At 38.3% G+C, this 27890-nt stretch overlaps 1 protein-coding gene and 1 long non-coding RNA gene across 2 annotated transcripts; both read left to right on the forward strand.

The window, feature by feature from the left end:
- Positions 1 to 477: 477 nt before the first annotated feature.
- LOC127944683 (uncharacterized) lies at positions 478 to 5570 on the forward strand. Its single transcript, XR_008150406.1, has 3 exons — positions 478 to 584; positions 2223 to 2260; positions 5193 to 5570. It is a non-coding gene; the product is annotated as an uncharacterized LOC127944683 (long non-coding RNA).
- Positions 5571 to 11433: 5863 nt separating this feature from the next.
- On the forward strand, positions 11434 to 27765 carry LOC127944680 (RNA-binding protein 38-like). Its single transcript, XM_052540839.1, has 4 exons — positions 11434 to 12301; positions 15724 to 15847; positions 20350 to 20404; positions 26398 to 27765. Exons 1-4 carry the CDS (start codon positions 12092 to 12094, stop codon positions 26708 to 26710), a joined length of 702 nt encoding a protein of 233 aa, XP_052396799.1. The 5' UTR covers positions 11434 to 12091; the 3' UTR covers positions 26711 to 27765.
- Positions 27766 to 27890: the final 125 nt, after the last annotated feature.

Raw genomic sequence — 27890 nt, forward strand, 5'->3', positions numbered from 1 at the left:
TAACTTCTGAAGTCATCTTCATTTCTCATGCATGTTTCATGTTATGTTATGACTATTACCGATATTAGACAACAAATCTAATTGTCAGAAAATAAATCAGAGGAAATGAATAAAACCGTTGTTGCTGTTACTTTCAGATTTCTCATGTCTGTTGGTTTGGGACTGAAGGCACTTGTCTCTCCGATGTGACTGCCCTTTATCAGCCACCAGATTTGGAAAGGACACCCTGGAATTTTTAATTTACAGTACATTTGGCCCTGTTTTTATGGACTTTTCTTAGAGTGTATCATAGAGGCTCTTTTGAGTAGGGCCAGTAAGTAACCTCTCACAACATCCTAGTAACTACATAGCAACACACCAAAAACCACTACGAACATCTTAGAAACCATATAACGGCCCTCTGGCAACCACCTGCACATAGCAATGTGGTAGTAAGTTTTGCACAAGCAAAAAAAAAAATATATATATATGTTGGACCTAATATTGTGAGATATACCTGTTTTTGATGTGTTTCTGTTTTACAGCCCTGATTTTGAAGCTGTTGTCTGTTATTTACAAACTTGTGACTTCTATGCTCCTAAAAGGTAAGAGATATTCGATACAAACTTATGTAAAAAAAATGTGGTCAAAATTTTTATTTTACTTTTTACCTTCAGTAGTGAATTTTACATGGTCTTATGTTGAACCAAATGCATTTTTAAAAGTACAAAAATCCATGTTACATATTTTCTCCCATAAAACTGCTCAAAGCATGAGTAAAATGCTGTGTATAATAGTGTTAGACAGAGTGCAGCTTGTCGTACTGCGGGACTTTCTTAAAACTATTTCATGTCAGCTACCCAAGATCTATATTTTGGCAAGTTTTACTCCAGAACCTTTTAGTTATTGCCTGTTTCATGTCTAAATATTTAACATTTTTGTCAGCTTTTTCAGACCGTTTCATACAAACCTGTGGATATAAATGATGGTCTGATTATAAATCATTTGATATTGGGAGCTGGTGGAACCTTTGATTTTTTTTATGACGTGATTTGTCAAGTGCACCTGTGCACTGAAATGTTTTCTCTCTGTCAGGGACATATACTATAATGATCCACAGCTGTTTGGGTCCCAGAGGATCCTGGATTCCTTCGTGGATGATGTTTTGTGCATGCTCAAGGTTCTTCGCAGGAGTTTGCATGTGGTGTGTGCATGCGCATTTGTTGTGTGTTATTTAAATTTCAGAGATTTTTATACACACACTCTTATACACTGACTTTTGCATATGCACTAAAGAAAATGTGTTCACAGTAAATCATTTATTTTAATAATCCTCACAGCTTGTAACATCCAAAGGCTTCATCTCAGGTGATCTGTGTCATCTGGAGGCACAAAGGTGGACTGCTGTCCAGATCGCCAGCCAACCTTTCTGTAAAACTCACTAAATGCTCACTGTATGCCAGTGCATGATTTATATAATCCCCTTCTGCGTTCATTTATAATTTATATATATATATATATATATATATATATATATATATATATATATATATATATATATATATATATATATATATATATATATATATATATATATATATATAACTGATGGACTGGAGTGGTGTGGATTATTGTGATGTTTTTATCAGCTGTTTAGACTCTCATTCTGACGGCACCCATTCACTGCAGAGGATCCACTAGTGAGCAAGTGTTGCAATGCTACATTTCTCCAAATCTGTTCTGATGAAGAAACAAACTCAGCTACATCTGATATTTCGCAGCATTTCTTATTTTTTTAGTGAGCTATTCCTTTAATTGTCCTGGCTTACTAGGTCAAGCAAACTACCTCTCAAGGTCTCAATGAAAAGTCTTGAATTATTCAGTGCTAAGGTCACTTCAAAAACATCACGTTCCCTGAAAAATGTCATTTATACTGAGTAAAGTCAATGAATACACATGCACTTAGTGCAAAGTCAACAAACACAGGCGCACTCAGAGCTGATGGTTTCTTTGAGAACAAGCAGACCTGCAGTGATCTTCATTTGTGGCAGGTCCAGTACGGTTTAGCATGAGGAGCATTGAGGCCCCTGCTATTTCTGACACTGTCATTATCAATGACTCCAGCGCTCTCTGTGCATGTGCAATCCTTTACTTTGTTCTAGGGTGAATTAAGCTGTTCCAAAGGATAATTGCAAGGGTATGGTGGTGATTGCAGAATCAGTGTTTTTCTTTTTTTTCCCCAGGCATGGAGATCATGTGCATCTGCAAGTACGGCTCACGGGTAAGTCCTGTTTCCTGCTATTTCTGTGCAATTTCCAGTGAGGCTTTTGCACTGCGGCGACATGTAATTATTCTTCTCTCTTTGTGGCAAGACAAAAAAGAGGAAGCACTCGTTCATGAACTTCAAATTTACCCTGTGGAAAAAGTCAAGCGTTTCTACATGTGTGTGTGACACACATCTGCAGAGTATGGGACTACAAAATATTTTTGTGAAACCATTATATTTCCTTACAATATTTTTTGTTTATTATATTTTTCAGGGTTTTTTGATGACTAAAAAGTTTAAAAGATTGACTCAATTTAATATAATTTAATATTAATATATATATATATTTATTTATTTATTTTATTTTTTTACAAAATTTACAGAGATTTCTATTCAAAACAAGAAAGAACTAAACTTAACGTAATTTAAAACAATAATTATTTTACACAGCTTTGCATCTCAATTTAACAGTATATCCTGATTTAAAGATGTTTACATATTTTTATTGAACATTATTTTTTGCCAGTATTCAACACATAAAAGCATGAATGTGGTGACTAGCATTTCTCACGTTCTGTCACACAGTATATAATTTGCTATACTTTGAATTGTCCAGTGCTCAGCTGCTTTAGTGAATCCTGTAGGCTTGTTTAATGTCCAGCTTTATGAACTCTAGCTGTCATCTGTCCTCAGGCAGTGGCCTTCGAGGCTCACAGTCTGTCTGTCCCCAGTGTGCTGTGGTTGGGCCTCCTGCCTTCAGACATCCAGAGGTTTGGGAAAGTCAACTCATTACTCTGCTCTGTGGTTTGTGATCGAGGCTGGGCTTGCTCTGGTTTCCGTTTTCTGGTGGTTTCTTGTTTTGGTTTTTGTTGCTGTTGCTGTTTTTTATCTCCTTCCTTTCGAAAGCTATTTTAAGTGGATGTGTCGACTGTCATGGACCTCAGAAATCAGAACCTCTTTTTAGGAATAGAGATATTCTGTATAGAAATACAGAAGAAAGAACGTCAGTTGCAGTTGTTGGCAGAACGTATATAATATTTTAAACACTGGGCTCTTTAATCTTTAATTAATGGCACACTACTGAAAAATAATTTTCCATCTTCTTATCTGGATTCAGCAGATTAACGCAGTATGGCGTACTTTACCATACAACAATTTCTTTACTGAATCAGTTCTTTAAAATGCGGTCCACTTGACTACACTGTGAGTTTTGATTTAAGCCCAACTGACACTTCATCTGATGATCTACAGAAAATATACATTTGCAAATAAAATTCTATTTAGTTAAACCAAAACATTGATTTTGGCAAATAGCACTTGATGAATCTATATAATTAACCCGTATTTGCATAGGAAAGTGCAGTGTTTACACTAAAAAGAATTACTAGAATCTGGATTGCAGGTTTTTGTACTGAAATGCACAAACTGCATGGACAAATGGCCAGCGGTTTAGGGAACCCTTCACAGAATGCATTCAAAAAAGCCCTGGAAACATCCTCAGGTATTTTCGTTTACCATATACTGGCAGCGTCCTGCTCCGCCTCGACCCAAAAACACTACTGGGCCGAGATCCTGCACATATGCATACGATTGCAACACACTGATGTCATGTTTGTGAAAGCAGCATGAGAAAAAGCATGATTTGTACAACAACCCACTTAAAATCTACCCAAAATTAAAAACAGTTGCTCTGGCCAAGTACTGAATCTACTGCTCGCATTTCACAGAACGAAAGCATTGGATTTAATGGACTCAGCTGTGTTTCTTAGTTCTCAGTTTTAATCTGCCGTAGTATGATCAACGAACAAATTGATGCTGGGCTGGTCTTAGTACAATGCTTTTGTAAACCGAGCTTATTTTAATATTGGTGCCTGCTAAAATCTCAGCACATCAGTTGTTTCTCAGCGCATGGTTCTTCCAAGTTCACACGCCTTCCAATTTCTGATCTTTTAACATCTGCAACACTTTATGATCATGTCTGAACGCTTAAAGGAATGATGAACACAAAAACTCATTTGGATTTGTCTCTTGTTTTCTTTATAAGCAGAAATGTAAAGCTTATAATTTGATAGAAACATGTAGTTCCATTAAAACTTGTATTATGTGAGCGAAGTTGTTCTTCACAATATTTGGGCTTTAGGATTCAGATGCAATTGTCATAGCAAGTTATATGGATATCCCTTTTAAGATTTTATTTTATTTTTTCACACTACAATCATATTAACATGCATATTGTTTGTGTCTTGGGTTTTTACATCATTTTAAGTGGCTTACTCTAAGCCCGATTTCTGCCTTTTAAATAAAAAAGAAGAGACGAACCTTGAGAAAAGTACACTTGATTGCACTTGAATATGTACTTGTAAACTGTACTTGCAGATAATATAATTATAAATTAAATAAAAGGCCACTTAAGTGTACTTAAAGAGAGTTACTTTCATGACAGATTCTTTCAAATTAAATGTATATTTTAAATCATTATGTTTTAATAATATTCGGTTGTGCTTTAAAGAAGTGCACTTGTTTTGATGCTTTACTGAAGCACTTGATTATAGTTTGGACTGTATTGTTATTAAATATTACATTTAAAGCTAATGAATTCTAAATCTACTAAATTGCAGCTTCATCATTAAAAATGTGTGATTATATCTAAATACATGATATGCAAGTTGTAACCGAAGTGACATTAAAGTATATTTTGCTTGACCATAAATGCTTGTCAATACACTTATATATCATTGCATAAAAAAATGTAAGTGGCCTACTTAAGTGGGTCAAAAAGGTTCAACTAACTGCATTTAATATAAAATTGAACTGTTACATGTTTTCATTTAATAACAGTTAAGTGTCAGTTCAAAACATATTACATTCACTTCAGACATAAAGAGATGAAAGTGAAAATTCTGTGTGTAGCCTAAGTGTCAATGACTTAGATCATGTTTGTGTTTAGATTATGAATGCATGAGTTCTCATGGTGCCAGAAGAAAAAATTATTCCATTTTCTCCAAAGGATGAGAGGAACATCAACAGCAGCTGTCTGGGATAGAGAGGTACCTGTAAAGCCCAAAGATGTTTCCTCAGAGAATGTGACAGTAGTGTGTGGTGTGATCTGTGTGTTTGTGTCATTTCTCAGGGAGAATCAATGCAGAGACTGAAGCTGAGCTGCAGTATGTACCTGCGCCCTCTGCTGGAGCATGATCTGCACATGTGTGTTCATGATGAAAATCTCGCTCAATGTCTGATAAGCTGGCATGTTTGATTTCCGGCACTGTAGACTGTGAGCTATGAGCTCAAATATGTCATAAATCATTTGAGCCTTTATGCTGAAACTGCTCTGGAATGTCACATGTTTGCTTTGGCTGTGAATAAGGAAAAGCCTAAATAAACGAGCTCTTCCTTTTCTTGGGAACTGCCTCATGAAACAGACTGATTAATTCATTCAAGTAGGCTAATAAAGTATTACACTTTGTAATGGCGGCTGTATGAAATTATAGCAAGACTTAATATTAATAACCAGGTTAATTATTGGTTCTATTAAAAAGTAAGGTATATATAAATATTGTAATGATAAATATTTAAATTAGATAGGCCCAGAAAGAGCAAATTAACTGTTAAGACTATTCTTCCGTCCAGATTTTTTAGTGTATTATTATTATTATTTATTTATTTATGTTTTTTCTGTGTAAGAAATTCAACGATGTTATCTTATTTGATATATAATGGGTAAATTTTAATTTAATTTAATTGTTTTATTTATTTTTTTTACTGTGGAGGCATTGTCTTTTTTACGATTGTGTTTTACGTGTAAATGAATGCGTGTGTAGAGTGCTTCATGTGTTTGACAGTCCTGAGGATCAGAGTCTCATTGAGGTAATCACTGTTATTTAGCGCCAGAGGACGCTGTTTACTCAGGTTTGTTCTATTCAGAAAACGTTTACGACACGCTTTGACTCTTCTTCGGTTGTGAGGTTTAAGCATGATAGTAGAGCTTCTTCTTCTTCTTCAAATTTTGCATAATGCTGTGGAAAGTAACTATATATAACTATATATATATAATATAAACATAAAGCTTCTGCATTCAGGAGAAGTGAGCATTGCACAACTAATTTGAAAGACTTTTATACCAACTAAATACTAATTACAGACTTTTTATATATTTATTTATTTGTTTTGTTTTTTTTATGAATGCTTCATACTGTGTCGTCTTTCATTTATTTATTTATGTAATGCATGTTATTTGATTAATTCTAGGTCTCATGTCCTCCAGATGACATCATGTGTCTGGCCTCGGCCTGGGAGCTTCCTCACTGTGGTCCTGAGCCAAGGATCTGATGAATAAAGAAACTGACACTCTCCACAAACAAGCTACACAATCAAGCCTGCAACGCTTATAGAGGAAGTCATCTCTCTTTTTATAATCCTTCCTCAGTCAGGACGATAAAGGGGCTCCATGTTTTCATAAACAAATCATAACGTCCTGAGGCTCTAGATCACACCTTCATAGCAGCGTTTGATATAGCTCCATCCATTCATCAAATGAGGAAGGCATCTGACCTCCAGTGTCTCAGATTGACTCTACATCCAGAAACCATAGCATCTGTTTCCATGATATACACACCTCCTCCAGCATTCAACACAACATGCACAAGGCAGGGTTCTTGTATAATGACAGATTAAAAATATTATTAACAAAGAGTCAAATTTTGGATCTCCCTGAATAAGTGGTTGAAAATAATCATTATAATTTTCTCCAGTCCTGGTACAGGTTTAATTCCTAAATAAACCATGCCTGATAGCACCCATTTAAATGGCCACCTCTCTCTAATCTCATAACTGTTAGTAGATAAGGGCATTACTTCTGACTTAGTCCAGTTGATTTTATAGTCTGAGATCTGGGGAAAACCTTCAATTAAAGAACACATAGTGGGAGTTGGGGGTTAAAGTCTTTGGATAGAGACATTTGTCTGCAAACAAAGGGTCTTTCAGTTTCTTTCAGGTTTGAGAGGTGTGAAAACTGCAGGTCACAGTCTTTGAGGCTGGAGAGGGTGCGAGGTCTCCACCAGGGTTCAACACCAAAGCCTGACTTAGCAAAGACGTGCCAATAAAGTCACTTCTATATCTTACTCGTCTATACTGGACGCATAACCTCTGAAGATTTTCACTAGTTGTCCTGTCTGTCTTCAAGAGCGCTGAGGTCAAACTCAGCTGTAAGACACAGTTGCTGAGGCAGAAGCGAGGAGCTGAACGCAGCACAATGCTGTGGAGCCTGTCTGCGCCTCGCTCTGACTAGCACCATTGTTGCTGTGGCTTGTTAGACTGATGACAGATGTGTTGGACACTGGCTTTTGCCATTGTGTGTGAAGTTTATCCTGATGTATAGAGGGGAAGAGATGTAAACACACGGCAGATGTACACCAAAAGCTGTGTGTTAAGGTTAATTCTGTCATCATTTCACTCACTCCACTGACTGTTTTGTCCTTAAAATAGGCAAAAACATTTGATCCATTTATATGCAAAAAGGAATTTTTTCGCAAGATATATATATATATATATATATATATATATATATATATATATATATATATATATATTGTCACGGGAGGAGCACAAGACAGACACAGTGGGCGTGGCGTCAGGCCTCGGAGAGGATTTTATTAACAGAAATCATAAAACAAAGGGAATAAAAGTGGCCAAAGGGGGAAAGTGTCCAAAATAACAGGGAATCTGGTGTCCTCGTCGTGCTGCGGGATTTGTGTAGGTCGGGCAGTGTTCATCAAGGAAGGGTCCAGGCAAGGGGCGGAGTCCGGCGGCCGCACGCGCTCCCCTCCTTGGTCCGGGGCGCGAGGGGCGGCGGCTTCTCCTAGCGGCCGCGTCTCGCTCGTTGGCCGCGGCGCTGGTAGGGGATGGACGGCCCGGCATCCTGGCCCGTCGGCCGTGTATACGGGTGCGGTTCCCATCCGGATCGCGGGTCCGGCAGCTCACGTCTTGGTGGCGCGGGAGTCCCTCAACGCACCCTTCCTGGACCCACGAGGACACCAGTGTGCATGCACGGGGAAGAGACCGGTCTCCTGAGGAGAGGCGCGTTGGGCTTTTAAACAGCGGCGGTAATGAGGCTCCACTTCCTTCAGGTGTGCCCCATCACACGCCGCCAGCCCTGACTCGTCCAGCGCCCCTCCTCTCACACACCCACTCCAGTCGGGAGCCTGGTGAAGGGCGGCGATTTAGGACGGGGTGCCGGTGACAATCAGGGAGGAGGCAGCTGACTCGTCACATTCCCCCTCCCAAGCGACATCCCCGTCCCCAGGGCGCCACCCACACGGGAGTGCTACCATCCTCAACCAGGCTCCAAACGGTCGGAGTGGGCGGGGCTTCCTCTCCGGGCGGTCCTCCCTCTCGCAGCGCACCAGAACAGGGACAGAGAAACCGGGTTTTAGTGACAGCCTCAACCAACCACCGGGCAAAATGACAATGGAAAAGTCACTTACCCCTTGTGTGGCTGGGAGGCTGTCCCCAGTTTTCCTCCGTCCCAGTCTGGGTTCTCACGAACGTTTGCAAGCGAGAGGGAGTGACGTCACCAGACGTTTCCCAACTGCGCTGTCTAGGCTCCGCCTGCCCGCATTCTCCACCAGTGTCACGGGAGGAGCACAAGACAGACACAGTGGGCGTGGCGTCAGGCCTCGGAGAGGCTTTTATTAACAGAAATCATAAAACACAGGGAATAAAAGTGGCCAAAGGGGGAAAGTGTCCAAAATAACAGGGAATCTGGTGTCCTCGTCGTGCTGCGGGATTTGTGTAGGTCGGGCAGTGTTCATCAAGGAAGGGTCCAGGCAAGGGGCGGAGTCCGGCGGCCGCACGCGCTCCCCTCCTTGGTCCGGGGCGCGAGGGGCGGCGGCTTCTCCTAGCGGCCGCGTCTCGCTCGTTGGCCGCGGCGCTGGTAGGGGATGGACGGCCCGGCATCCTGGCCCGTCGGCCGTGTATACGGGTGCGGTTCCCATCCGGATCGCGGGTCCGGCAGCTCACGTCTTGGTGGCGCGGGAGTCCCTCAACGCACCCTTCCTGGACCCACGAGGACACCAGTGTGCATGCACGGGGAAGAGACCGGTCTCCTGAGGAGAGGCGCGTTGGGCTTTTAAACAGCGGCGGTAATGAGGCTCCACTTCCTTCAGGTGTGCCCCATCACACGCCGCCAGCCCTGACTCGTCCAGCGCCCCTCCTCTCACACACCCACTCCAGTCGGGAGCCTGGTGAAGGGCGGCGATTTAGGACGGGGTGCCGGTGACAATCAGGGAGGAGGCAGCTGACTCGTCACAATATATATATATATATATATATATATATATATATATATATATATATATAACCACTATACTGTCACTTTCCTGTTTGTCTGAGATGATGAAATCTCTGGTTCTTAAATGAAAAACTTGACATTTTACATTTTAAAATATGAAAATAAAAATTATTAAACCGATAAAATTATACATATAAAATATAATTGTAAAATTATTAAATTGTAACTATAAAAAATATTTTTGTGAAATGCAATAAAGCTAAAATACAATAAAATAGAAATAATAGAAATAGAAATATGACAAATAATAAAAATTTGAAATGTGGCCTTTGCAACTATAACTAAAATAAATTTGAAAACTGAAATTTCAGTTGAATTACTAAAATTATTAAACTAAAACTCGAATAAAAACGAATTAGAAATAAATAAAAAAATGTCAAAAGCACATAACAAAATTAGCGTAACAAAACAAAACATAAAAACAAAAAAAGAAAATATAAACATAAAATTTAATTCAAAATATGAATAAATACCATAATAGTATATAATAATAATGTAAAAACAACACTGTTGTTTTACCAAAAATAAAAAATTAAACGTCCCTACAATCATAAACTGAAATTTGTCCAAACATGGGAATTGCATATAGGCCCAAAAAAACTGATTTTATTTGCATTCAGCATTGTTTTCCTCAGAAAAAACCTGAAACCTTTAACAGCCAGAACCCGCCAGCTCAGAAAATGTCTTCTTGATATCACAAGATTGTTTGCATAGATACAGATACTGAACATAATAATGTGACAGCTTAAAACAGACAAGTGTTCTCTCATACGTGTCCTTCCTGCAACTGTCTTTAAACTTTTGTTCTTGTTCTTTGATCGCGCTCCTCTTCAGACCTGCTGGCTGCAGGCGTGAGAAACCTTCTTGTGTTCCTGTGAGCAGAGCGTCGAGGGTGTTAATCTTCCCACATAAGGCTGCACTGTAAATTTAAATGACAGTATGTGAGTGACTGACAGACTGGTGTTGAGTTCTTTGATGCTGAGCCCTTGATCAATCATGAAACTGTCACCTAGTAGAGGAAGAAACAATACATATGTCCCTGGCACAAAAAAACAAGGTCACAAAAGCCTGGTCTATATTTACATTTATAAACTTCCAAGATCAAAAATAAACGGTAATACTTGTGTCTTGTTCTTCCTGTGGGTGTGGCTCCTCCTGCGGTCACTTGCCGCTGGCGGGTCACTTCCTGCAGTCACTTATGGCTGGAAGGTCACCTGTACTGTACTGTACTGTACCTCCAACCAGGCCAAGACTGGGGCTCAGATCTGCTCCAGTCCTGAGATCAGTGACAGATATCATCTTTGGCCATTATCAGATTATCTGCATTGGTTGATAACTCTGCCCAAATCCCTGACCGATGAACAGCTGTCTGAAATGACTTTTTTATTTCCATTTGGATGCAGTTTCACCATAAACAAACTGATCAACTTAACGTAATGCATATTCATTTCTGTAATATTACTAATAAATGGGATGTGTTTAAAATACACAATAACCAGTCGTATGTAACTGTCATGAATATATATTTTTTTCTTTCCAATTTACATTTTAATGAATTAAATTAAATATTGCTCGTTCCACAGCTACACATACAGTTTACCCATGCCTTTCACCGGACAAAATGTAATTGTTTTCACCATAAACATGCCATATATGCTGATTCTAAACAATTTAAATGTTTTTTTTAAATATGGTTATTAAAATAAAATCAAATAGATGGAAACTTATAAAGGATGGATGGAAATTTTATATGCAATTCAAATAACATAAACTTACATTTAGTCCTAAATATTTGTGAGAGACAGCATTTTTAATTTTCCTTTTTTTTGGTTTTGTTTATTGGTAAACAATTAAACAAAATGTGCAAATGTGCAAATTAAATGCAAATATGCTATACTCTAAATATAAGTGAAAATATAATTTTCTTATGATAATCTTTATTTATGTATTTGTTCATTTAGTAAATGTTTATTTATTTTACATTTCTCAGAATCCTAAACCACTGAATTCTTGTCAGAATACAAGAAACAGATTTTGTACAGAAAATGTGTACAGTAGTCTACCGTCAAACCCTATTTCTTCAGAGAGCCTCGGAACAAAGACAGGTGCAGTTTGGGAAGGTGAGGAGGGTCTGTGAGCGTCACAGAGAGACGAGGCTCGCATTGGATGTGGAGGCAGAAGGTGTGAAGAGAGAGAGAGAGACATTCAGAGAGAGAGAGAGAGAGAGAGAGAGAGAGAGAGAGACATTCAGAGAGAGAGATAGGGAGAGCGCGCGCGCTTCACCTGCTGTCTGTCACTGTGTCTCCGCTCAGGGACGAGAGGAGCAGTTCGTTTGGCACATGACGGAGAGCAACGGGAACCTCGGTTGTTTTTCCAGGCTTAAGGACTATTATCTACCTCTGTAGCGTCGCGTAAGAGCCGCTCGTTATTTATGTGTATTTATAGTTATTTATAACGCGCGCGTTTCGTATCTGCATTGCTCTGAGTTTGGCGCCCCGATGCTTTTACATCAGTTCATGAATGGGACGCTGGAGACCATGTATCCCAGTGTTCAGAAAGACACGACTCTCACCAAGATCTTCGTCGGGGGTCTGCCGTATCACACCACGGACGCGTCGCTGCGGAAATACTTCGAGACTTTCGGCGACATCGATGAAGCCGTGGTGATCACGGACCGGCAGACGGGCAAGTCCAGAGGATACGGCTTTGTGAGTGATAATATCCGTTGCTGTGTTTATAAATGTTTATATAACGTTAACTTTCAAGGGCTTTGCAAATCAACGCGAATAGCAATAGTTTGATTATTTCGGACCAATTTAACGTTACACTGCGCAATGTTTGAGTAGCTAAATCTGCCGTGTTTGTTATTATTAAAGACGTTTTGAAAACAAAATTGATCGTACATGGCATAACAAATACGATTTCAAGCTGGGCACATCAGCGCGGTGTCCGATTCGTCAGGCATTTGTTCATTAGAGTCGGATCGTGTTTGAACCGGTGAACCGGTCAACTGAACTGACTCACTGAACCGAGAGACGTCGGACCCGCAATGAGCAAAAAAAACTTTAAGTGAGCCGAGTTAAAAGTTACTCGAAAAGCAGAAATGTTACAAATATATTTGATCTCGACTTTTCCACGACAGTTTTTGATATATATATTACATTAAATGTATGCATTTAGCAGACGCTTTTATCCAAAGCAACTTACAGTGCATTCAGGCTAACAGTTTTTATTTAACATGTGTTCCCTGGGAATCGAACCCACAACCGCTGCTAACACAATGCTCTACTAATTGAGCCACACGAACACTTTAATCTGAATTTAATTTAATATATATATATAAAAAAAAAATCTTTATTTGAACCGATTCTTTGAAGCGACAGTTCAAAAGAATCGGTCCGCAGAAGTGGGTCGAACCTCATTTGAACGCATTAGCGGTCTCCAGGTGACAGTGCGCCCGTCGCGTGCCGTTGGCGCATGTCTTTTGTTACAGTTCTGAAGAACAAAGGCCAGTAGGTGTACAGTAGAAACTCAACACAATGAACTGCATGCTCTCCATCATGGCTCTAAATCCTAGTCACGAATGGCGATCTCTATGCTTACTATGAGCCCTTTTTAATAGGCCTAAATGTTTCCCACATAGTCCGATTTAGTGCTGAAGGATCTTGGATGTAATCCTTAGATATTGCAAGCTTTTCAGGGACACAATATGCTCTTGCATTGCATTGCTCCACAAGTGTGTGAGTGTAATGTTGAGAGTCACATGTGGGACCGTAAGTGGATTATAAAAAAAAAAAAAGCATGTCATCAATTATCTTCTTAGCATCTTGGATGATGTTTGCAAGCAGGGTCTCATGTTTCTGTGAAGTGGGCCCTTTTAAATACATCTTTAAGCGTTGTAAGTTGAAAGCGTGGTCCAGTCCAAGGGTTTATCTGCTGTGATCTGCTGCGAGGCCCACCTCTGTTCACCTAATAAGGAGGTTTTAATGCCCTAATGAGTGTTCAGCCAAGCACATCTGACTGTATTTATAATATCAAATGAGTGGCTTTCCCTGTGTTTTCGATATTATGCTTTCACTGCATACACTAGCTTTTAAAAATGATTGTGCGATCACATAGAAATGTTATCAGATGGTAATATCATGGTACTTTAATAGGTCATGGAATATATGCCTTAAAAGAACACCATGGTAATGAAAATCACACCCTATAATTACAGAAAAAATACTGTAATAAATAATTTATTAATTTAAATCTGCATTAAAGTCTGTCGGGGTGTTTTACGTTTTATTATTACTCATTATTTTAGTTTTTACATTTATTATTATGTAAAATATATTATTATTCATATAACTATATCATTTTTATTAACATTGATTTTTTTACATTAAAGTAATCAGAATGAGGCTTTTAATTTGTTGCTCTTGAGGTGATATCTCACAATTATGCCTTTTTTTTCTTGCAGAAAGGCAGAATTATGAGAGATGAAGTCAGAATAGCAAGACTCTCAGTTCTGAGAAAAACGTGAATTGTGGGATTTGAGTTTATATTTTGCTATTTTGACTTTTGTTTCTTCTTAGTTTTGTGAGATTTTGTGCCGGAAACAGGCTTCCAGTAAAATTGTTAATGGTTCTAAATGAAAATACATTTTCGAAAAAGTGAAATATATTTGTACTTTTTTTGTTGTTGTTGTTGTTGTTGTTATCTTTCAGTTTTGGGGTGAAATATGATCTGCACATGTCGACCGGTTTAGTGAGTTCCGCTCGTACAGTGTCTGTGTTTACTGGTAAAACACTGTAACGTGGTTTGTATTCAAAAGCCGTTGGAAAGCACAGATAAGACCGCACAGTTTCACTTCGTTTTTTTTTTTTTTTTTTTTGGCACCTCATCTGCCAAGAGGTGTAAACATGCACATTAGATAAACCGAAAGAGGGGAGACAGAAATAAAAGAAACTGTTTGTTGTAAATGATAGTCTTTAATATCCTGGCTTTTACCCTCCCTGTGTGGGAGGCCTTGTCTTAATAGCTGTATTCTGGAATAAGAAAAGAGGGAGGGTTCCCAGAAGATTACAACACAACCCTAATGTTTTCCCAACACGCTCACTGAGGCTTGTCGCCTCATTTACTAGCCTGGTTTTGTGGCTACTGAGATAATAACAAGTTTGCAGACATGTGTGTGTGTGTGTGTGTGCTTGTTTTGTTCATGTCCAGTCCGAGACGCTCTCCACACAAGGGCACTACAGAAACGAAGCATACACTCTGGTGTTTACCTGACAGAAACCAGATCCCATGAATCCTCCCGCTAACCGCTCACTCCGCTACTGCTCTGGCTGTCTTTCTCGTTCCACCAGCCCTGGGGAGCACAGCTGCCACTGGGTCTACACAGGGTGGGGCGTGTGTGTGTGTGTGTGTGTGTGTGTGTGTAGCCGTGAGCAGCTCAAACCTAATATTGCAGCGCACTGGAAGAGCGTTTGTCACCGAAACTTGAGCTGTGAAAACAAGTCAGCAGTTGAGGCTGCTTAACCGCCTCACTCAAATACCCATAAACCCCTTCTTCTTAAACCAACTGGTGTGATATTAATGCATGCTTGTATTTGTAAGATTATTAACTCCTCCTGAGACCAAAATTGGATTTACTAAACCAGACTGCAAAAATAAATTGTTCTGAATAATATATTACGTGCTGTTACTGATTTCACATGTGAAGGAGGTGTTTCTTAAATGCACAGCAGATAAAGAGACAACATTGTCAAAATCCCCTTCACATGAAACCGAGATGAAAAAAATGTGTAAAAATGCTGCAGTATTCATGCCAGACCAGTAGATGGCGATGTCACAAAGAAAGACTACGCGTCTGCGCACATGCACCATATTCACAAATGTGCGTTTCTGTGGTTTACACTGAGAAGGTAACGATATTGTTTTCAAAAGCATGCACTTTGAAACCCGTTTAAAATTTTTTTTTGATTTCAGGCTCCCAAAATGCATTTGTTGTCTAAATCAATGGCCAAAAAAAATGCATAAAAGGTTTTTAGTGAACACCCCCTTCAGCTAAGAGAAAGCTGAAGTAAAAAATGTCTGTTCATATGTTCATAATGTCTGTATTTATTATTTTCTCTTTCTTCTTCAGGTCACTATGATAGATAAAAGTGCAGCGGAGAGAGCTTGTAAAGATGCCAACCCTATTATTGATGGACGCAAAGCTAATGTCAACCTGGCGTACCTCGGGGCCAAACCACGCAGCCCACTGACAGGTAAACACCTGACACAAGCTTTACATTTACTCTAAGTAGGGTACCTATCTTTTTAATCCTGTAGTTATCTATTGTTCGGTGACTTTCCCAGATGAATTGTGTCATTTAACACTGCAGAAATGCACAAATAATGACTGTTTTCAAACAGGTTTTCTCAGACTCAGATAAGGTTGCTGTGTTGGGCTGTCTTGAAAGTGTCTTGAAAGTGATTTAGTCTGTTTATTTGATTCCGTTGTGATTAATGCATTTTACACGTCCCTTTAAGAAAAGTCTTTTTGCCTTTATATGGTAGAGCAACTGTTGCAGCTTTTTCTTGTTGACACTTTAACTGTGGATGATTCATATACTGGCAAAAAAACTGATGTCTGTTTTCATCATATCATGCTCTGAGTATCATAAAGATCTTTTGTACTCTCTCACACACACACAGCTCTCTCTGGCTGCCACACACACACAATGTCACACTTATTTTAACGGCTTGTTTGATGGGTTAAGCCTGTCATGAATTTACTGCCGTGCTACATTTGCATCAGTGCATGTGTGTGAACGCATTGGCAGAGAGTGATGTATGTTCAGTCAGCACGTCTGTCTGCTCGTTCGACCTCCAACTTTGCATTTCTGTGTGTGTTTTGTAGCTAATATGTCAGAAAAGAGGAAGGGTATTGTGGAGGGAACCATGTACACCTGTCCTAACACACCATATTCACACAGGAAAAGAGGACATTTTGGCCCCTGCTCTTGTTCTCGTCCAAACATGTTTGAAACAGCAGTCGTGTCTCTCTCTCTCTCTCTCTCTCTGTTCAAGCACATTTTAGTTCAAGAGTGAATGACAACTAAAGATCATTAAAGGAAGAAATCTTATAAAAAAAAAAAAAGTCTAGTTAAAATGCAATGCCAAGTTCTTAAAAAAAACATTTATATACCTTTTTATACAGTGTACTTTTTTAGAAATATTTCTATTTAGCTTTAAATCATTATTTCTGTTTTAGTTTTAGTCATTTAGTACTTATTATTATTTATTATATATATTAATATTTCAGTGATTTCACTTATTTGTATTCGTTTGTATTATTTTTAAGCTCAATTCTTTTATTTCAGTGAGTCAATGATAAAAAATGATAACCAAGATCTTTAAATAAAGAAATCTTAAAAAAAAAGTTATTGAAATGTTCTTGACAATGTTGAAAAGTAAGACAATATTTTTCTTTAAATCTTGAATACACTTTAGTTCATAATGATTAAGCTTTTCTCAGAGAAAAAGAGATTTTATTTATTTACTATTTCTGTCATTCTGTCATTTCTAGTATTCCAACTTAAAATTGTTTATTTCAGTTAGTTCAGTTAAATAATTTTTAATAAGTATTCTTATTTATTAGAATGATTATGATTAATATTTATTTTATGATTATTATTATAATGTATTCTTATTTATTAGAATGTTTATGATTAATATTTTATTTTATGATTATTATTATAATTTTTAATAAGTATTCTTATTTATTAGAATGATTATTAGTAATATTTTATTTTATGATTATTATAATAATTTTTAATAAGTATTCTTATTTATTAGAATGATTATTAGTAATTTTTTATTTTATGATGATGATTATTATTAATAATTATATATTTATATTTACAAATTATGCCCTCCGTACGCCCTGCCAAAGTCTTTTACACAGGCTAGTAATACCAGTAATTTCAGGTTATTAATATAAACAATTCATATTTTTATTTCATTAAAATAAAATATGTTTTTGATTTTAGAAAATATATAAAAATGTAATAAACATGCTCAGTTTATTCAAGTCATTTTCTGTATAAACTACATCTTCGGATAACATTGCGTCACAGACACAAGAATAATGAACATCAAACTGAGAGAAGAAAGCTTTTTTTGATAGACATGGAGAATTACAAATTGAATTTTGTTCACCATAAGGTTTGTATATGCAAATAGTGCAGAAGAGGCTGTTGAGCAAGGTGTGTGTGTGTGTGTGTGTGTGTGGGCATCCAGGCGAGAGATGTTTCTGATTGATCTGTGTCCGGGCAGAGACACTGTTGCGCTGCAGAACAGACAGGATGGGAGGAAAAACAGAAAGAAAAAACTAACGTGCATATTGGGTGAATGAAGAGAATGAGTGCCAATTAAAACCTAAAGAGTGTGCAGTTGTGGAGGACACAGAATTACAAATGTGCATCATGAATGTCAAATACAGGACAGAAAACTGGAGAATGAATGACTCCGTTAGAGTGCAAATGTCCAAAAATAATTTGTCATCTGTTCCATTCAATTTCTGCTGCTTAACAACCATAAACCTTAATTTATTGCCAAGATGTCTTAAAGGTGTGTTCTGGGTTCAAAATGTTAAATGAAGCTCTGTTGACTGCATCGACTCATCCTTTGATTTGAAACAAACTAAAAGCACATGCTGTAATGGACTTACAATAGGAGTCTGTGGGGCAAGACATTGCAGAGGGTTTAAAGGAAGAACTGTGCAGCTTGTTAATGGTTGACCAATATGGATTTTTTGATGACTGATATTTTAGGGAGCAGAGAAGCCAGTGAATGATAGCCAATAACATCAGGCCAAGAGACTACCAATAAAAAATTGTTTTTGAGCTGACTTTGGTGCATGTGCATTCATGGATGCTGATTAATGTATAGAGTCTCCTTTTGAAATTTAATTAAATTAATCAGACAGTTTATTTGAAAGATTTTAAATAATATGCTGCACTGAAATTGATATTTATTTGACATAATATTTAATGAATTAAAATTAAATCATTTGAAAATGGTTCAATAGGAAAAATATGCACAGTTTACTTTGTTACTCCTGTGTAATAATTTATTTATAATTAGATTTTTTAAAGGTCACGTTTTTTGTGTTTTTTTTTAAGCTTTGATTGTGTTTACAGTGTGCAATATAACATGTGTTCATGTTTCGAGTGTAAAAAAAACAGTATTTTTCACACAATTCACCTGTATACTGCTGTTTTCATAAAAATGGGCTGATGTCTTCCTTGTTCTATAAAGTCCTTCCTTCAGAAATACGTGACGAGTTCTGATTGGGCCAGCGGTTCCTGTGTTGTGATTCGACAGCAGCTGAGCTCACGCTTCCCTCCTGGAAACGCGATTGGGCTAGTTTTGAGAAGCAAGTGGGCAGGAGCGTGTGCTGGAGATGTATTTTTAATCACAGAACGCCTTTACTGACGAGATGCGCATGACAATTTTTTGCACAGCCCTACCATCTAGTAAACAAAGCTAAACAGCGTTGCCCTTTGTGTAATAAGTTACAGAAACGGTTAAACGCACCAACTTAAATAATTAAATACACTTACCTTTTGTGGTCCATAAACAACGTCTTCTCCAGACAAAGAGGGAACTGCTCCATCTTTCAAGAATAATCTTTGTGCGAATCCGGCATTAAACTGATTGAGATTGAGGAAGCTGTCCTCAGCAAAATGTGCTGCACATAGTTTTACATGTGGATTATAGTTTTCGGGAACCGAGTTAAACATAAATTGTTACCATTAATCTCAAAGTACAGCGTCCCTGAGAAGGCCAAACAAAGATGATTGGACTCCGAGATGAAAATAACAGCGTTTCAATGACATGGCGACAAACACAAATGCAGCTCTTCCTCCTTCTCCGTCGGAGCGCAACAAGACCACGCCCCCTTTTTTGTGTATTCCTGTGGGCGGAGGTTAGTCAAAAATGGTTTTAGTGACGTCATTACTGCAGGAACTAGAGGGATGTAGTCCAAACGGGTCGTTTTTTGTAGGCGAATTCTGTTAAATCAGATATCTCGCTTGGCATTGAACTTTGAGCTTTAGCATTTTACAGATATTATTTATACTATAACAACAACATTACACACTAACTAAAGTTTAAAACATGGGATCACGAAGAACGGGACCTTTACTTTAATATACCGATTTGTAATGGATGTCAAAATAAAAGTCCTGTTTCTGACACTTGACTAAACAAAAAATAATCTTCTAATGTCAGTAATTAATGCTGATACATTTACCTTGGCATATTAATATTAATATTGTAATAACGTTCTTTTTTTTTGCATACAAAAGTTATTTATTTTAGACATAAAGCTCAATAAATCCTTTTAGTAGTGGGACTTTTTTCTGTTTTCTATAACAATCCCTTTCTGTTCTGTCCTTGGGTTTTATGTGGTCAGATTTTGAACTGACAGAATTGTTATCTCAGTAGTTTCAGGTCAACACATATGGTTTTATGGCTATATTTAACAAACAGTGTGTATTTTAACATGCCTTGCAATGTCTTGCTCCTTAAACTTCTATTATAAGTGCATTACTGTGTTCACAAACTGAAGGATGAGTGGAAATTGTTCGGGTGATTTCTTTTGGGCTCCACAGATAAAGAAAGTCGGGCAGGTTAGGACCGAACTGAAACTGTGATCATTTCCTCAGCCTTAACTCTCAGAAGCAGATCTCAATCTCTTGTCTTCCTCGTGTTGTCACAGGATACTCGACTGGACTACAGCAGGTTCATCCAGCCCTGATCCAGAGGCAGTATGGGTAAGCATCTCTTCTCATTCAGCTAATGTCAGGGGCGAGGGAGAGCCGTTTTGGCAGAAATAACATGAAATCCTTGCAGGACCGCTCATAAACAGTCCTGTAAAAAACTGCACTTCCATTTAAGCTAAAACTGTGGGTTATTCTTAACAATCATCCCATCTCTGAGGACACAAGCCGTGAACATTAGTTTCTTCTCATGTGTTTACAGTAGCGTCTGCGGTTTATTTCCATCTGTCTGCCTCCTTCTGCCATACTGTCACTCGGTCTCGGTTTCTATCTTTTTACTCTCTTCCTCTTTCTGTGTTTCCCTCTTGGTTCCTTTCTGACAGTGTTTCTCTTTCTTTAACTTTCTCTGCTCTATCCTGTTCGACCTGTTTGTCTGTCAGTTAGGTCACCACCTGCCTCCAGTCTGCTAACCAGCCAGGTGTTATGTAAAACAAACCTCCATCTCTCTCTTTCTTTGTCTCTCAATCCTTCTACACACATCTTTCGTGTTCCCTATTCCACCCACACATAGTCACCAAGATCAGAATCACATTATACATATATCTCAAAGTAATAGTTCTTTAAAAAATGTATCATTGTTTAGTCGCACTCATGTTATACCAAACCCGTCGTTTTTTTCTTCACAAGGGTAGATCTTAAGGGCTGCACAGTTAGTTGAATTTCTATTGTTTTAATTTATATAATAACATGCATATTTTTTACTTTTTTTATTAGAAGACGAAAGCAATCCGACATTTGACGCTTAATAGAAAAGCAGTTATCCAGTTCGAGTACTTGCTTTATTTTAATATAAAAATATGGTACGTAGTTGCTTCAAACAACTGTATTAACATCATTTAGTGTAAATTGTGATCATTGTAATTGATAATCGCAATTACAATTTCAAGTGAATAAACGACAATTTTATTTTTTTTCATAATTGTGCAGCTCTAATCTTAAGTCACAAGTCATACATTTTTGCTCATTAGCGTAAAATAGTTAAAACATGGTAAAATAGTAATATTGCAAAATATATTATTATTAGTAATATGGCTAAATTTATGATTATGACTTTTATGGTACTTTTTTGTGCTGTTTAGAGCTTGACAACTGTCATTGGATAGAAACAAATCACAAATTTCTATGGGAAATACATAGTTTTTTTATTTTTAATAATAATAATAACAGTAACAATAACGAATACACTACTGTACAAAAGTCTGGGGTCAGTAAGAGTCTTTTAAAGAAATGTATATTTTATTCAGCAAGGATACATTAAATTGATTAATAAAGACATTTATAATGTTTTCATCATTGATAATAATCAGAAATGTGACACTGAAGACTGGAGTAATTGTGCTAAAATTCATCTTTGCATTACAGGAGTAAATTATATTTTAAATTGTTATATTTTAAGCTGTAATAATATTTCACAATATTATAGTTTTTTCTATATCTATACTTTTCTATACTGGACATTAAACAGTCCATATTTCATATATTGGTCGTAAAATGAAATCCAAACATAGTTCGGTCACTAGCTGAATTTGACAGATGTGAATCTGGTTGTAGCTCTTGTAAATAACCCGTCTCTGTGTGTTCAGAGTGAGATTTAGCCTTCAGGACAGGAGTGAGTGCTGTATTGTGTGGGTTTTAGGGGTCTTGTCCATACCTGTGGGGGTCTCTATTTAAACTCACTGTCAGAGGGTTAGCTTTTTGTTTGAACAGGTGTCCTGTACCCACTGTGGCTCTGTTTGCAGTGTGTGTTAATAGTGCTACTGATCATTAACCCTAATCATTAACTTCCTCTTTGAGATGGCCAGTGCTAATAATGAAAAACGTATTAGAGGTGAACTTAACTCTACTACAGTAATGGCCAACCACAAACAGACCTACAACAGAGTAGCTAAAGGCTATTCGCACATGCTAACAGTTAGCATAATGCCTGTTTAAAGAGATACTACACCCAAAAATGTCATTTCTGTCATCATTTTATCACCCTCATGTCCTTTCAAACCTGTAACTGTAACATTGTGGAAAACTAGAAGTTGAGCAACGAGGTTGCGCGGGTGTGTTGGGTTATCACTGCGCCGTTAGCTTACTTAGTGAGTAGCATGTCCTTGTTGAGAGGATGAGGGCCCCTGCTGTCATTTGGAGTTGGCACTCTCGCCATCTGTTGGCTGGCATTAGAGGGATTTTTCCCGTCTGGGGAGGAGGGTGTTGGTTTTGGGGTTTCCTGAGGGAGGAGGCTTTAGCAAGGTGCTGGAGATGGGGATTACAGAAGCGGAGGGTGCCGCTCACAGACCCCCTGTGGTTGGGGGTTGGGTGTTGGCCAGCACACAGCATTGTGGGAGGTGTGCAGGTTTAGGGAGCTCTGCTGAACCAGCACAATGAGGATCAAACTACTTGAGTATCTCAGATACACACACACACACACACACACACACACACACACGCTCGTGTCTCTTACACTAATGGCTTGTCATGTGCCTCGAGTCTGATATACGTTCACTGACATCTGACCTTTATCACTTGGTGGCAACATTCACGCCACTATACCAGCGGGCAGCAATGTGACACTGTTAATAATCCTGTTTTTATCATTCAAAATGCATAATTTATATTGAGTCATGCAAAGAAAAAAAAAATATTTTTTATGTTTTTGAAATATGTCTTTCCTCGTCAAGGCTGCATTTTTTTTTAAATCAAATATACAGTAAAAATAGGAATATTTTAAAATATTAATACCATTTAAAATAACTGTTTTCTGTTGTAATAGTTTAAAATGTAATTTATTCCCATGATCCCATCATTCCTCCAGTCTTCAGCGTCACATGATCCTTCAGAAATCATTCTGATATACTCATTTGCTGCTCAAGAAACATTTCTGGTTGTGAAACACAGTTGTGCTGCTTCATATTTTTGTGATATTCTGTGATATTTGTGTTATTCCTATACTGCCCCACGAGTTCATATCACAAAATCATGAAGAAAAGGCAGAATTGTGAGATAAAACGTTGCAAATATGATTCATTTTGCACATTTGTTATGTTTTTAGGGTTATGCATATTTATCTCTGTGCCCTACAGTGTCCCACAAGCACTCGTTTTAGCAGCGCTACATTTAGTTAGAATGACGTGACAAGGGTGGTCCTCTCCCAAAATGCCCCCTTCACTTATTCATCAGTAATGTAGTGATAGCAGTGTTTGTTTCTGTGTTTGCCTGGTAAGATATGACCTTTAAATCCCCCTCTGTCTCTCTGTCTCTTCCTGTCTGTGTCCCACACCCAACAGCTGGGGCTGCTAAAAGTGATATTCTGCTCTGGGCATGATGGCACGACCTAAGATCATTCGTCCGTCCTCTTTGTCGTCATAATTTGCTCTCCCTTCCACATCTCTTCATTTCTCCTTGTGCTTCTGCTCTCTGTCGCTCTCATGCACAGAAGAAAAGGCTTCCTGCATCATCAAAACCACCTAAGATATAACAGATAAACACTCAAACATATTAAAACGTCACGTATGCTGTGTTTTTAACACTCAAATGACACTGATAAAAACACATACACTACAAAACTTAGTAAGCTGCCTGCAGACAGCATTGCAATCAAAATGGACAAATCTTTTTATATATTGCATATTTATATATATATTACATTACTTGTAAATTTCATGTACTCTTGTAAGCTTTAACCAAATGTATTTCTATCTCTTATGACCTACATTGGCACTGCAGTCTTCGAGCGCCTTTTCATGCACGAGACACGAGTGAAACATGTCAGTCTAGCACTGTATCACACTCTTGTTACAAACAGGGCAAGAGCTTTAATGTGCTTCCACTTTTGAAAGCAAGGTATTCTAGCAAAAAGTCTGAATTATTGTGCTCCATCTACTTGGTGCAAATTTCCTTGCTTAATGTCAAGACGAGACTTTTTGCAAAATGGAAACACTCATATGGCATTAGAACATTTACAGATAAAGACACAGCCATAATATGTAAGTTATGCGCTGGAGAAAACATGACTCAAATGTAGTAAACAATACAAACATCTGACCTGAAAGGCAAGCCACTTTACACTGCATGCTGAGTTAGTTTGAAGCGCTTAACATAAATCATGTCTCATGTATAAGACATCTTATTCTTAATTTTAAGATGGCGTTTGCAAATGTTTTGCACACACAGAAGTTCTGCACATAGAATTACAACAATACTGCATTTGTTTGATACTTGTGCCAAACCAAAAGACCCTTACAGAAAATGTTCAGTACAAATACGCCTACCGTTGCATCCCTACTATTCACACTTTTTATGGGACACACAGAGTTTCAAATCAGACTACATTAACATTAATCAAGATAAATGTGAATATGTTCACACTAGCATTTTCCAAACGTTTCTCCTTCACACTTGAAACATCAGGAAACATTAAATTGCCCTTACTTGCGCACGTGTAAAACCTCTTAAAAGCTCACTGAAATGACACAGCTAGAACAGTGTGAAAGTGAATATCACATAACAGGCATTAAACTGCTATAAACATTGATATCTATCAGTACATCACTAAATATGCATAATTTTTAATAGCTCTGTTTCACACTCCACACTCTAACATGAAAACTTTTTCACATTTTTTTTTTTTTTTAGATTAAAGGGATAGTTCACCCGAAAATACAAATTTCCCCTTGATTTACTCACCTTCAAACCATCCTAGGTGTATATGACTTTCTTCTTTCAAACGAATGCAATCAGAGTTATATAAAAAAATGTCCTGGCACTTCCAAGCTTTATAATGGAAGTGAATGGGTGTCGAGATTTTGAAGTCCAATAAAGTGCATCCATCCATCATAAAAAGTGCTCGATGTCTCTCTTTATTCTTATATTGATTTAATTTATTGTTACAGTTGCAGTGTTACCCAAAAAGATCTTGTAAGTACTTTGCTTCTGTATTAACATACAGCCGAGTGAAACAGATTATTAAAAAAGAAAAAAAAAATGTAAACAATTTGGCATTGGTTCTGTCCGTCAGATGATCGGATAGAAGCAGATCTGAATGTGAGTTTGCAGTTGATTGTCGTTTCACCAGAAGATGGAGTTATATTTTGACTCAAGGTTAAAAGGTCAAACCCTTTTTTTAATTTAAATTAGTTGAATCTTCCACAAAAAGAGAAAAAAAATAAACAGGGTGAATTTTCTAACCCCCTAATTTTTTTAAGTCAGCCCATTTATAAAGGCTGGAAGGCAGCACACTAGGTTTTGGAAGAGCTGAAGACACACAGTCATTTCCAACTAATTTGTAGCAATCAGTTCACCCTACATTGTCAGTCCTCACACCCTTGTCAACTTTGGTCTTTTTTTATTTTGCCTGGTCTCTGTTTCTCTCTCTCCTCCTCCTCGTCTCTCTCAATCCCTGTATTTCCCTGTCTGCATTAGGATGTGTGCTAGGATGAACAGGGTCTGTAAGGACGGCAGACTCCGTTGATTTGCCTACTCCACAAAGCCACTGTCAGTCCCTTTAAATCAACCTTCAGCCCAGGACGCCAGCAGGGCACTGACAGACCAATGACACTGCAGCTGTGTATGTGTGTGTGAAGGGAAGTGTATGCTGCTGCAGATGTGTGAGTGTCTTCGGCTGTGTGTGAGGATGTTTTCAATACTTTGAGCTCCGTGTCGGCGGCCCCTCTGGGTTCCTCTTTGTTTTGGAGGGAGGCTCATGGGTCTGAGCTGTGGGTAGCAGCCTCTGGTCTCTCTTTCTTTCTCTCTCTGTAGTGCTTCAGTTTGCTATGATGTTTGGCTGTGATATCATCAGGCAGAAACTCATAAGAAATATTAATGAGGTCAGTGAGCAGGTCCGTTAGAAGAACAGAGAAGAACTTCACATTACTTTTCTATAGAAGATCACTGATACAAAAAGTCAATATTTTATAAGTCAATAAGTAACTATATAGTATAGGAACTATAATTGGAATACAGTATATGTAATGACTCTCTCTCTCTCTCTCTCTCTCTCTCAGGCTCAGCCAGCCGTATGTTTACCCTCAGGCCTTCCTGCAGCCCAGTGTGGTTCTTCCCGCACAGGTCACCTCCAGCGCCTCGAACCCTTATCTTGACTTCAGCACTGCCTACACTCAGTACGCCTCCACGGCCTTCGAGCAGTATCCCTACGCCCCCTCGCCAGGCTTCCTGAGCTACATGTACCCTCCGGGCACCCCCGGGCCCTCTGCCACAAACAGCCCGGTCCCCACAGCCCTCCCCTCCATCGGAGGAGCCCCCAGCTCAGCCTTCATCCAGATCCCCCCTCATCAGCTCCACGCCGACCGCCTGTAGATCAGGCCACAGGGACCCAGCGAGTAAGCTGAAATTGCACTAGAACATCATCATTTTGGGACAGGGAACTGTGACATCATCATCCTGAGACTGGGGTCGAATACAAAGGGCTTAACATTTTTCAGCTTTTCATCATCCCTAAGTTGATGGACTTTACTCTGACTGGTTACTCTTTATGATTAATAATTATATTATTGTCATTATTGGTAGAAGATTGTTAAATAACCAATATTAGATGATTAAATGATGGATTGCAGGGTTGTGAAGTTCCTGATCCCGGACGTTTGAACGGTATCGTGTACATATACCGCTAAGATTGACAGGTGTTTAAGATTGGACGGTCTCTATCTCTGCAGTTATATCTGTTCAGCATAAAGCCTTAGAGACTTCTCCAATTTGTCTTTTATATAGCTGTTCTCATGACACAAAAGTGCTTCCCTCTATCTGAGCGAAAATGTGATTTTCCTTTTTTTTTTAACCAAATGTTTTCCAAAAATAGATAACCTTTCTAGAAATGTAGCATTGCAACGGATTTGTATTTCTGCTTATCACTGTGTATCACCTCTGTCAAATGTCTCTTCCGTTCCTGTAGTTTCTCTTTCCTCAAGTTTCCTCCAGTAGCTCCACGTAACGACATTAATTTTAGCATTCAGTAATATAGGGATTCAAGATGCCTGTGAACGATCACGAGGAAACAGACACTGAAACATTGAGTATTAATCATATTCTAACTCTGGCTCATCTGTGATGCTTTTTAGACTGGGTTTTGGTCTGCTGAAGGGACGAAAGACAGAGTATTGTGACAGATGTCAGTGTTTGCTTTTGGTATCACTCCACAAATGACACTACAGGACAAAATGCCAGCGGGAAAACTTGAGAAAAGTCTTGACTGATGGATGGGACGTTGACATATTGCCGGGACAATCTGCTTGTTTTCACAAAAACAGTGTTGTCATTAATCAGACACTCGACTCAAAATATGAAAACACCTTACAGTGAAAGCCATAAGACCAGAACATGCAAAACGTGTAATAAAGTCGATTTGCAGAAACCGAGCTCAGCTAATGTGGTTATTTTGAAGTTTGTATATGATTTACTACATTCTGAAAGAATCCCATCAATGGCTTTTTTTAGTTGCCACCTTGATGAATTGTTACATTCTTCATATGATTATATTTAT

This window comes from Carassius gibelio, chromosome A23, assembly GCF_023724105.1.
Source record: "Carassius gibelio isolate Cgi1373 ecotype wild population from Czech Republic chromosome A23, carGib1.2-hapl.c, whole genome shotgun sequence".
NCBI classification, from domain to species: domain Eukaryota; kingdom Metazoa; phylum Chordata; class Actinopteri; order Cypriniformes; family Cyprinidae; genus Carassius; species Carassius gibelio.